The following is a 12,164-nucleotide window of genomic DNA, read 5'->3' on the forward strand; positions in this document are numbered from 1 at the left end:
TGCCGCATCACTAAAATGTGGCTCGTCCCACCATAGTAGGCCCATCCCCTTCAGCCTGGCAGCCCCCATGTAGAATGCAGGAGGCTGATTATTTTAGTCTAGAAATGATACCCATGTTTCATGTCATCCATGAAAAATCCTCTCTTCCATATTCCCCAATTAGAAGAACCAGAAACATTTTGCAAGGAAATCATGAGTGACTTCTAAAGGTAAAATAGAAGAACTAAAGGGGAACATGTGAAGAGACTGAAAAAGATGACAAAATAAATTGACCCAGTTTCTGAATTTGCTACAGAAAAAAAAAGTAGCATGAATCTGCCTCAGCAAGCACTGCAGGAAATCTCAGAGACTGCTGAAATACAGGAAAACCAAACAAAAGTAATAACTGTAGGGAAAAATATTTTGATGTTATGTCTTTGTTTTACTTAGAATTATTGATAGAATGGGTTAGGTTGGAATGGACCTTAGAGGTCATCTAGTCCAACCTTCTCATCATTGGGCAGGGATGCCTCAGGTGGAAATAATGTGGAATAATGAGAAATAAAAGACAGAGAGGCTATCTGCTAACATTACAAGGCAAAAGTTATAGGCACAGCTCCTAAAGGTCACCTCACGTTCACAGGAGCACGCTGAAAAGACTACTATGACAGCCCACAGCACTACTAGTCCTAGGTTCCCTGCCAGACATTTGAACATTCACAGGATCACAGGATGTCAGGGGTTGGAAGGGACCCAAAGAGATCATTGAGTCCAATCCCCCTGCCAGAGCAGGACCATACAACTAGCTCAGGTCACAGAGGAATGCATCCAGACGGGCTGTGAAAGTCTCCATAGAAGGAGATTCCACAACTTCTCTGTGGATCCTGTTCCAGTGGTCTGTGACCCTTACAGTAAAGAAGTTCCCCCTTGTGTGAGATGGAACCTCCTGTGCTGCAGCTTACATCCCTTGCTCCTTGTCCTATCACAGGGAGCAAGTGAGAAGAGCCTGTTCCCCTCCCTCCTGACACGCAGCCCTCAGATATTTATAAACATTTATTAAATCTCCTCTAGGTCTTCTCTTCTCCAGACTAAAAAGCCCCAGGTCCCTCAGCCTCCCCTCATAAGGCACATGTTCCAGTCCCCTAATCATCTTTGTAGCCCTCTGTTGGACCCTCTCCAGCAGATCCCTCTCCCTGTTAAACTGGGGAGCCCAAAACTGAACACAGTACTCAAGATGAGGTCTCACCAGGGCAGAGTAGAGGGAGAGGAAAACCTCCCTTGATCTGCTGGACACACTCTTCTTAATACACCCCAGGATCCCACTGGCCTTCTTGGCCATCAGGGCACATTGCTGTCCCATGGATAACTTGTTATTCACCATGACTCCACAGGGCTGCTCTCTATCAGACTGCCTCCTGACCTGTACTGGTACAGTTTATTATTCCTCCCCAGGTGCAGGACTCTGCACTTGTCCTTGTTGAACCTCATTTTGTTCCTCTGAGCCCAGCTCTCCTATCTGTCCAGGTCTTGCTGGATGGCCGCACAGCCTTCAGCTGTATCAGCTAAGCTTCCCAGTTTGGTGTCATCAGCAAACTTGCTGAACAGACCCTCTGCTCCCTCATCAATGTAATTGATGAAGATGTCAAACAGCACTGAACCCAGCACTGATCCCTGGGGGACTCTACTAGTCACAGCTCTCCAGCTGGACCTGGCACCATTGATCATCATTCTTTGAACTCAATCTTGTAACCAGTTCCTAATCCACCTCACTGTCCTTCCATCCCACACCTCCTGAGCTTGCTCACTAGGATGTCACAGGAGAAGGTGTCAAAGGCCTTGCTAAGGTCAAGGTAGACCATATCCACTAGTCTCCCTGAACCTATCCATTCAGTTACGGCATCATAGAATGCTATCATATCAGTCAAGTATGATTTCCCCTTGGTAAATCCATGCTGACTACTGATAACATTCTTCTCTTTCAAGTGCCTTGAGATGCCCTCCAGAAGGAGCCACTCCATCATTTTTCCAGGGATGGAGGTGAGGGTGACTTTTTGATAGTTCCCTGAAACCTCCCTCTTGTCCTTTTTGAACGCTGGACAGACATTGGCTCTCTTATGGTCCTCAGATACCTCTCCTGTCTGCCATGACTTGACAAAAATGGTGGGGAGTGATAGAGCAATAACATCAGCCAGTTCTCTCAGCACTCTTGGGTGCATCTCATCAGGGCCTATGGACTTGTGAATATTCAATTTGTGTAATTGATCCTTAACTCTTTCTTCACTGACCAGTGAGGAGTATTCCCTCCTCCAGGCTTTCCTTCTCTTTTTGACACTGAGTAAATTAAATATCCCTAAACTGGTTTGATTGGGTTTTAACTACAGCAATAGTTATAAACTTGTGCCTTGGACTTCTAAGTCACTCAGTAGTATTAGGTGTCAACCAGATGGAAACCTTCCCTACGCCTGGCACATTCACTGACAAATCCAAGCCAGTATCTAAGCACCCAGTCAGACAGAGGCTGAGCTGCGTGAGACTTATCAGTGACATTGTGCCACATGAAAGGCAAATACACATTGTGCAGTTCTAAGTTACTCTTTTAGCATTCAAATCCTGAAATATCTGATATGAAGTCACATCTTTTAGTATTTTCCTGTACATTCACCTCTACCCCTAAATAGCTAGAAGCAGCTTCTAATTAAATACTGTACAAAGAACACAGAGATTTGTTGGTTCTGAGCTTTGTCATACATGATGCTTCACACACTGCTTTCCCATAGAATGACACAGAATCGTAGAGGTTGGAAGGGACCTCTGGACATCATTTAGTCCAACTGTCCTGCCACAGCAGTGTCACTCAGAGCAGGCTGCACAGAATCATGTCCAGGTGGGTTTGAAATCTCTCCAGAGGAGATTCCACAACCTCCCTGGGCAGCCTGGTCCAGGTCTCTGTCAGCATATGATTTGCAAGATAAGCTACAGTGCTTCAGAAACATGTGGAAATCCTTCCTAGCACACCAGATGATGAAGAGACAAGAACTGTTCAGAACATTAACTTGGGCAGCTAAAAACTCTTGCAACTGGAACATCTTCTCATATAATTCCCAGAGGAATGTGCAACCATGTTCCTGTTGCAACTTGTGATCATGTGCCCAGCCTAGATTTAACCTCTAGTCTTTGGATTTCATGCTCCTCATCTACCAGATGAAGCCCTCCTTTTACATATCATAGAATCACAGAATGGTTTGGATTGGAAGGGACCTTAAAGAGACATCTAGTTCAACCACACTGTCGTAGGGAGGGACACCTTCCGCTAAACCAGGTTGCTCAAAGTCCCATTCAACCTGACCTGACCTTGCCTTCAGGGAGAAGGCACCCACAACTTCTCCAGTCAGCCTATTCCAGCATCTCACCTTTAAGAGATGTAAATTGTTAACATCCTACTGCAACCATTCTCTACAGAAAGAAATGCATTGCAGCTGTGGTAGGCTGCCAGGAAGATGGATGATTTAAGCTGTACAGCAAGGAACAGGTCAGAGGCAAGAATTCCACAGTCACTCACAGCATTCATGGTTTAGCTTACCCTTGTTTTGGCATCAATTTTAGCTCCTCGATCAAGTAGGAGTTTGACCATATTTGCATTTCCCCTCTTGGATGCAACATGTAATGGCGTGATATCATTCTGTGGAAGGAAAAAAACATGACAGTAAATATCCAGATTTCCATATCCATCTTTCTTTCAAAACTCTGTGATCAGTTTGCGCACAGAATGACTCATATGCAAGTTGCTAAAGCATAGCAGAGTTTTGTTTCTGTGGGAGTATGAAAGCCAAGGGAAGCTGTGTTTATCCACATATGTGAATTACTGGCCTGATAGGTTGATATAGATATTATGATGACAGATTATCAAGTTGTGATTGGAGTTATATGATTGTGCCTCGGTTCTCAGATTTAGTCTAAGAGTTAAATTTATGCAATTTTACTGACATAATTCCAGCAATTTAACTCAACTCGGGTTGTTCCTGAGCATGTAATGATAAGGATTCATACCTCACAACGCCATTGGCCTTCTGGGAGCCATGGAAAATAAATAAAACCATTACACCTGTAGCAACAAGTTGCCAATGCTATTGATCTCTGAACATTCTGAAGATTATAAGCCAACTCTGAAAGCCTCACAAGCACCTTCATTTCAGTTACGTCACTAATTTCTTCTGCCAAGTTTGTTTCTGTCTGTTTTGATGTAATGCTGTACTTGAAGTGAGACTGTAAATCAGTGTTTGTCTCCTGCCTGGCGGGCCAGCAGTGTGCAGCAATGCTGCACATCCAGGACAGTTACATAACCAATGCATGTGCATACCAACACACTTCTTTAACAAGAAGTAGCTAGGACGTTTCTTCATGCTCTGATGAATCCGTTATCTTCTGGTGTACAAAGGTCATATCTTGTATCTATCTGATCATATGGAGCCAAGTAAAGATGAAAGGATTTAAATAGAGAGCATGCAGTTTCTGTATGAAGACAAACAGTATTTTAAAGAACATGTTTCTTTGTATTCAGGGACTGCACAAACAGCTGGCTGTTTAAAACTAGTCTCCCTGTGACTGAGCAGAAAGCAGAAAATTTTAGTGAGCTTGTATTCTCCAGCCTTAAATAGCTGGACAGTGGTACAGGAGTCACTTGGCCAACAAACCATTTATAGTGCTTCCTCAAAATGGAAGGTGAGTGGAGTGATAGAAAACCAGCACTGGGAAAGATCCCCAGATCCCCTCTCAGATGTGACAACTTGACTCACAGCTTAATAACAACACTGAGTACCCAAATCCAGTGTGCAACATTATCATTTACACAAGATATCATTATGAAGCTAATACATAGCAACTACTGCTGTTCCAGAGGTAAAATACATTTTACCAAGACAAAATGACAGAGCTTCTTTTGCCAATATTAATGATCATTAGAGCATCAAAGTGACTTACTATTCCAGGGTAGCTTCTCATTTCTTTAATAATTGAAGTAAAACAGAAAGGTGATTAACACATTAAACCAAAAAGAACACTATGCCTAATCCTTCCAGGGATGTAAAACTGTCATCATTTAACCTGCAGTTTGTGAGTGGATTTTGAAAAAAAAAAAATAATTAATTCTATTTGACTAGAATTTGACATTGGATATAATATGGGGTCAGTATGTTACTATATCAGCCACAAAAAGGTCAGAGAAGGAGAGGAGAAAACCAGTTATGAGGAGATACATTCTGTTTTTCTTCTCTTTGCAGGAGGAAAGATACTACTGAAGTCAGAGGGAGAGATGAATTCTACTTTCCTAAGGAAGAAAACAAACAAAAAACCCAAACAAACAAACAGCCCCCAAGAAACCAAACCCACCAATTGAAACAAAACAAAAAATAGTAAAGTCTTGAAGTAAAGGGTACCACAGGTAATTTAGCCTGAAAGATTACTTTTTTTCCCACTTGTTTGGGTTGATGGGCAAAGAGATTAATTCAGTCTAATAGATCTCAGTGCCTTGTTACTATGTCAAAATAATTCAGTACAAATAATTTATTGCCTCATACTCAGAGTAGAAGAAATGCCTTTTCCAAGCATCAATAAAGTAATGAAGGAGAAACAGACAACATTACAAAAGGTAGGACAAGTGCATATTAGAAGTCTGGTTCCCATTCATCTTGACACTAAACTAAATCAATCTAGTTCAGCACAGAGAAGGGTATAATCACATAAGAATCTGCACTTTGGATCTAATTATTTACCCATCCAATCATTCAAAGCTCCTCTTGCCTTAAATGAATGACAGTTGATTCAAGAGTAGGTGAATGACTGGCAGATGTACACCTGAAGTCCAAAAGATATTACTTCCACTTAGCAATTAAGGTTTAGGTCGCACTGTTTGCATGCAATATAGGAAAAGAAAATTAAAATATCCACTCTCATGTTCAAAAGAAGTCATGTTCAAATGACCTTCATATTTCTAGTTAGTACTGGAACTATCAGGACAGTACAGTTCAGTCTCAGCTTCTGACAGGGAGTGAGCGCCATGGCTGGGGCTGTGGGAAAGTTCTCCAGCATTCAATAAGGCCTGAGCTCACTTCTGCAAGCAATCCATCTTTCCTCCATTTCATCACATGTCATTATAAAACAATTCACACAAATTTAGTGTTTCTAGGGTTTTGAAACCGTGAGTTACATTAGGAAGAGATGCCCAGAGAATGTAGGTGATTGCTTCAGATGAAGTTTGTTAGGAAAAGGAACTACACACAGCTACCCTGAAATAATGACTTGAGCATGAGAAATCAAGCAAATGAAACCCTGTATGTTCAGTGAAGTAACTGTCATTATGGATGATCAAACTCAGCTCCTCTTTTCTGGGAAAAGAGCGCTGCAGCACTCATGCTCTGGCACGAAGGATGCAGAGATTCAGACAGTTCACAAAAAGAATCAAGAAACAAAGATGAAAAGGCATGTTTAGCTCAAGAAAACACTCGGGAAGTGAAGGGGGAAAAGAGATAGGACAGGTCTTCATTTAGCTTTTTAAGCTTTTACTGGTAGTGAATGACATAAAATAATTATTCTGCTGGCTGAGAGTTCTGACTCCATGCAGATGAAGAGATGCCTTATGTGAATGCTTGAATAATTGCACACTGAAGTTTAGGGTAAGCAACTTTAGAATAGAACAGAATAGAATTAATCAAGTTGGAAAAGACCTTCGAGATCATCGAGTCCAACCTAACACCCAACACTATCTAATCAACTAAACCATGGCACCAACACCCTATCCAGTCTCTTCCTAAACACCTCCAGGGATCATGCCTCCACCACCTCCCCGGGCAGCACATTCCAATGGTCAATCATGCTTTCTATGAAGAACTTCTTCCTCACATCCAGCCTAAACCTTCCCTGGTGCAGCTTGAGACTGTGTCCTCCTGTTCTGGTACTGGCTGCCAAGGAGAAGAGACCAACCCCCACCTGGCTACAACCTCCCTTCAGGTAGTTGTAAACAGCAAGAAGGTCTCCTCTGAGCCTTCTCTTCTCCAGGCTAAGCAAACCCAGCTCCCTCAGGCTCTCCTCATAGGGCTTGTGCTCCAAACCCCTCCCCACTTTTGTTGCCCTTCTCTGGACATGTTCCAGCAACTCAACATCTTTCCTAAACTGAGGGGCCCAGAACTGGACACAGGACTCAAGGTGTAGCCTAACCAGTGCTGAGTGCAGGGGCACAATGACCTCCCTGCTCCTACTGGCCACACTGTTCCTGATACAGGCCAGGATGCCATTGGCCTTCTTGGCCATCTGGGCACACTGCTGGCTCATGTTCAGCCTACTATCAACCAGTATTCCCAGGTCCCTTTCTGACTGGCTGCTCTCCAGCCACTCTGACCCCAGCCTGTAGCACGGTATGGGGTTGTTGTGGCCAATGTGTAGAATCCAGCACTTAGATGTGTTAAATCTCATGCTATTGGTCTCTGCTCATCTGTCCAGCCTGTCAAGATCCCTCTGCAGAGCTCTCCCATCCTCTAACAGATCTACACCTGCTCCCAGCTTGGTGTCACCTGCAAATATCCTGATGATGGACTCAATCCCCTCGTCCAGATCATCGATAAAGATATTGAAAAGGGTGGGGCCCAGCACTGATCCTTGGTGGACACCACTAGTGACTGGCTGCACCATTCACCACCACTCTCTGGGCTCGGCCCTCCAGCCAGTTCCTAACCCAGTGCAGAGTGCTGCTGTCCAGGCCACGAGCTGTTCAACACTGTGTTGTGCTGAGGTCTAAAAAAGTTATATTTAGATGTATCACACATATGACCTCTTCCCATCTCTCATTTGACAATGAAGAAAGTGAACCAAGAAGTGAGTAGAACTCAGACATCATCATCATTATGGTTTCTCATGACAAAATGTAAGGCAAGCAATTCAAGATTGAGTTGCTTGTACTTGAGACAAGAAACTAGATGTTAAAAACTCTTTGTAATATCTTCATCATGGGTGTAAGTTATTATTACTGAAACTGTGGTATCAGCAAACAATATAGCAACCAAATGTGAGGTTCTGAGTTCTTAGTAAATCAACAGCATCTGCTGTCTTTTCAATCTATTTTTATCTGTTTGATCTTCTATAAATTTCTCCCTTTGTTCTTAAGATAGAATAGTAAATCAGGAAACTTTCAAAAATGTTTTCCTGCAGTAATAAATTTGAAATGCCTTCAAAAATTTGCCACTAAAAGATGTGGTTCAGATCTAGAATGTCTCCTGAAGTGTTTCTTGCCCTTGATGTTGAAATATCAAATGTTGGATAATGTCTCAGGTAGAGCCTTCGACACTGAGATTTAACTTGCCATTCAAGTTGAGAGTTAACAAATTCCACAGGGAATATGAAACAGAACTTGTGAGAATAGCAACCTAAAACTATACAATAAATACTCATAACCTTGTGAACTAGCAAATACCCTTTCTTCTCCCCCTTGGTAGATTTCCTGGAGTATATGACTTGAAGTACTCTGAAACTTTATATAGCTCCAAGTGTGACAGCTTGAATGCATGCAGTTTTTCACATATCTCACAACACCAGGGAAGATTGTTTTCCCTTTATCTCTATCCATTACGTGCTGCACCCCACCAGCCAGTGGTGCCTTTCACACAAGGCCTGTGCCTTTGGAGTCTCACAACATCCAGCAATACGATGGGTGAACAGTGACCTGCTTTTACGTTCAGTGGCTTTTGCTTATGCCTGATCAGAGGAAACACTAAATCCTTTCAGCTGCAGGTATCTACAGCTTCACAAGAAAATTCAAACAACTTTTGAGTTGTCCTTTTCTGAGCAATAAGCCACCTACACCCCCCATCTGAAATGAGATTGGCTCCCCTCTGACACATGGTCACAGATCACCACAGCGGTCCGAATGACTCCTTGCTACTGCAAATTAGCAACAAGAATGGTTAGGAAGTCAGGAAAAAAAAAATCAAAAAATTATAAAGTGCAAACACAGTACATCTTAAAAGTTTTATTTTAAAATTAAGACATCTCCTTGGTTACTGCTATGCTATGCTGTCCTATAGGATCACCTCTTTCTCCCATCAGACATCCTGAGTTTAAAAGAATAAGGATGCTAATAAAGAAATAAGTAATGAGAAACAAGAAAAAAGGCACATGAAAGCAGGTAAACCTCTCCTAGTTATGTGCTGCATTGTTTTAAATGTTCACTAAAGGGCAGATCATGTAGGGACTGTGACAAGTCATTGGTAGCATCATGGGGATTTGACATTTCATAGAATGGCTTAGGCTGGAATCTCCCCTACCTCCCCACTGTGGGCAGGGATGCCTCTCCACTAGATTCAGCTGCACAAGGCCTCATCCAACCTGACCTTAAACACCCCCAGTAAGAATGCATCCACAATTTCCCTGAGCAGTCTGTTTCAGAGTCTCACCACCCTCATACTGAAGAGCTTCTTCCTATGCTCCAGTCTAAACCTACTCTCCCTCAGCTTCAAACTACTTCCTCTTTTGCTATTGCTAGACACCCCTATGAAAAATCCCTCTCCCGCTCTCCTGTAAGATACCTTCAGGAATTGGAAGGCAGCTATAAGGCCTGCCCACAGTCTTCTTTAGGATGAACAATCCCAGCTCCCTCAGCCTATCTGCTATGGCAGAGGTGTTCTAGCCCTTGGATCATCTTTATTTCCCCTTGCTATCATATTTTTCCTCACTATCAATGACAGAATTTACCTCCACTTGTGAGCTCTCCTTCCAGCCTCTCAGTGGAATTTAATCAGAAAAATGTCACATCTTTATCTTTGATTAAAACAACAACCCAACAGTTTCTTAACAAAATGTTCAGATTAACTTGGAATGTAACGAGATAGTCCTTCTCAGTTCTCAGCTGAGAGCAGACTCTGTGAAGAGCTTAATACTGACAAAGAATGTGTGAATAAAACAGAAGCTGAAAATAGGCTGACTGCTAAAGCAGACATTTCCTACACAAAGGAAAATCTCTCCATCAGTAGAGGTTCTTAGGGAAAGAGAATAATGTTGGTTGTTGATTGTCATATACTGAAATTATTGATGCATGGATATTATCAGTTTTTGGAGGTATAGGAAGACTGTGCTGTGAAAATTGCCATGTGCAACTATGCAACTACATCAAGATGTTCTGTATGAAAACACTCAATATTGTCTCCCTCTGTAGATTTCTGCAGTTCAGAACTGAAGCTACAACACAGCACAATCTATGCAAGGCCTTATATTCTAGTACCAGTTAGTGAGGTCACTGAGACTTGTACAGGACTTTCAGGAGAAAAGGCGGGGGGGGAAAGTACAAACACAATCAGAGGCTTTCCAGGAAACCTTACAACACTGCATAATTCTTCAGCTTTTTTTCTCCTCTGCTAAATAGCAGAAAGGCATGCTAATTCAGTTCTTGTATGCTTATATATGTGTTTTTTCAGGCTTGAGATGTATGAGTCCAGGAAGAAAAGAAGGAAGAATATAGCAAGAAGCTGTTATGGCAAAATACCACTAGGGAAATAGAAAGATGTTTTTCTCTTATGTTACTGTCACTTACATATTGCCTGCTTTTTTTGATGGGCTAATGGTGCTCTGCTTCTCAGCCTCAGGGTCATTATTAATGCATGTTGTCCTCACACCACTCTCTCAAAATTGCCAAATCCTTTCTCAACCTTCCAGTAAGCAAACTTTCTGCAGGAAATGCCCAGTCCCAGTGGAACAGAGATCTCCTTCGGAATAAGGAGTGCTGTATATGAGGAAAATTATTCCAGGGCTGGATGCAGTTATATGGCACAGTGAGTACCTCCTTTTCGCTTTGGCAAGAAAGATATGGGCAGATGTCATCTTTATGTAGAAGATTCCTTTACTACCTGAATGTTCTGACTTGCTCAAGTACAAGCAATTTGGATGTGGAGGTCAACAAATATTTTCCAGCTGTTGCTCTGGAAGTTGCAGAGAACAAATTCTTTTTTTCTTCCTTTCTAACCACTGTGCTCCTTAGATATAAAGTCATTTCCTCATCTGCACTAGACAGATCTTTCTACTGAATGATACTGTCAGACAGAAGAATGGCATCTGAAAACTCAGTGAACCCCTAAAAGATAACTTTTTCCTAACTAAAATTCCCAAAAAATATCTATTCAAAGCACCTTACTCACCTCCCTGTCTGAACTGCAGCCTTGGAGAAATACTGATTTGCATGGTTTTGGTGCAGTCTGGACACACATCTCCATCACAGATGGCTGGCAACTACAGCAAGGCCTGAATGGGAGCAAGCAGACACTCTGCAGGGGTCTCTCTTGCACAGGACACCACAGGTATAATCAGACTGCTAAGGAAACTGGTTTCTTGTTTCTTTCAATGGCTATTGCTTGCTTTAGCATATATCTGGATACCTTTCAAAGTCCTAGATAGTAAAGTGCAAGGTAGTTTAGAGAAATTTTCAAGGGAGCAGTGGAGATAAAGGAGAAATCCCTCTGTGACCTGTCTTTTTTTCCCAGCACCCTCCTGCAACCCTCAGGCTGAAGATGACCTGATTTGATAAAGAAAGTCAAGCCCATGGCATGAAGCCCCTGCAACAGTGTCCAGTTCCAGAAGCTGCAGCCAGGATGGGAGCACAACATTTTTCACTATGCAAATGGCCACTCTATGTGAACAACAGATCTCGAACTGAAAGCCTGTAACATAAGAGCCCACTTGGTGGATTTCACTTCTCCATACTAGTCACTAGGCTGGTAGTTCCAGAAGACAGGATGCAGATATCAAAGTTATTAAAGTCTAGGTTTTATCAGATACACCAGATACAGTTTAATTCAAAGGGACAAGTGGCTGACAAACAATATTTTTCAAGTAACAGCAATTGCTTTTTCCAGTTGAGAAAACTGAGAGAGAGATGGACTTGAAATTCTTTGGACTTCTTTCAGTTCACAGGTAGGGTTTATCTTTACTCCTCCAACATCAGGCACCATTGCCAGCTAAGGACAGTCCTTCAATGCCCTCGTAGCAACTGCAGTTATGTGTTAATCTGGCTAAGAAAGGAGACTGACCACAATCCCACCCTGTGTTCTCTTTCTCCACTTGTTTAGCCCATATATGATTGCCTCCCACTTAATCAAAAGGGAAATATGATGATGCAATGAAGGGTTTCAAAGATGCATAACCACACGTGAAAA

At 42.3% G+C, this 12,164-nt stretch overlaps 1 protein-coding gene across 19 annotated transcripts in view; it reads right to left on the reverse strand.

Moving 5' to 3' along the window:
* The window catches only part of ANK3 (ankyrin 3), a 385,651-nt gene that overhangs the window by 128,245 nt on the left and 245,242 nt on the right, over positions 1-12,164 (reverse strand). For all 19 annotated transcript variants that reach the window (XM_068140068.1, XM_068140070.1, XM_068140076.1 and 16 more), the window contains one exon: positions 3,560-3,658. In XM_068140068.1, coding sequence (XP_067996169.1) covers positions 3,560-3,658 — 99 coding nt within the window. The remainder of the gene's footprint in view (positions 1-3,559; positions 3,659-12,164) is intronic.

This window comes from Melanerpes formicivorus, unplaced genomic scaffold, assembly GCF_026170545.1.
Source record: "Melanerpes formicivorus ecotype bairdi unplaced genomic scaffold, bMelFor1.0.p_v2 SCAF_6, whole genome shotgun sequence".
NCBI classification, from domain to species: domain Eukaryota; kingdom Metazoa; phylum Chordata; class Aves; order Piciformes; family Picidae; genus Melanerpes; species Melanerpes formicivorus.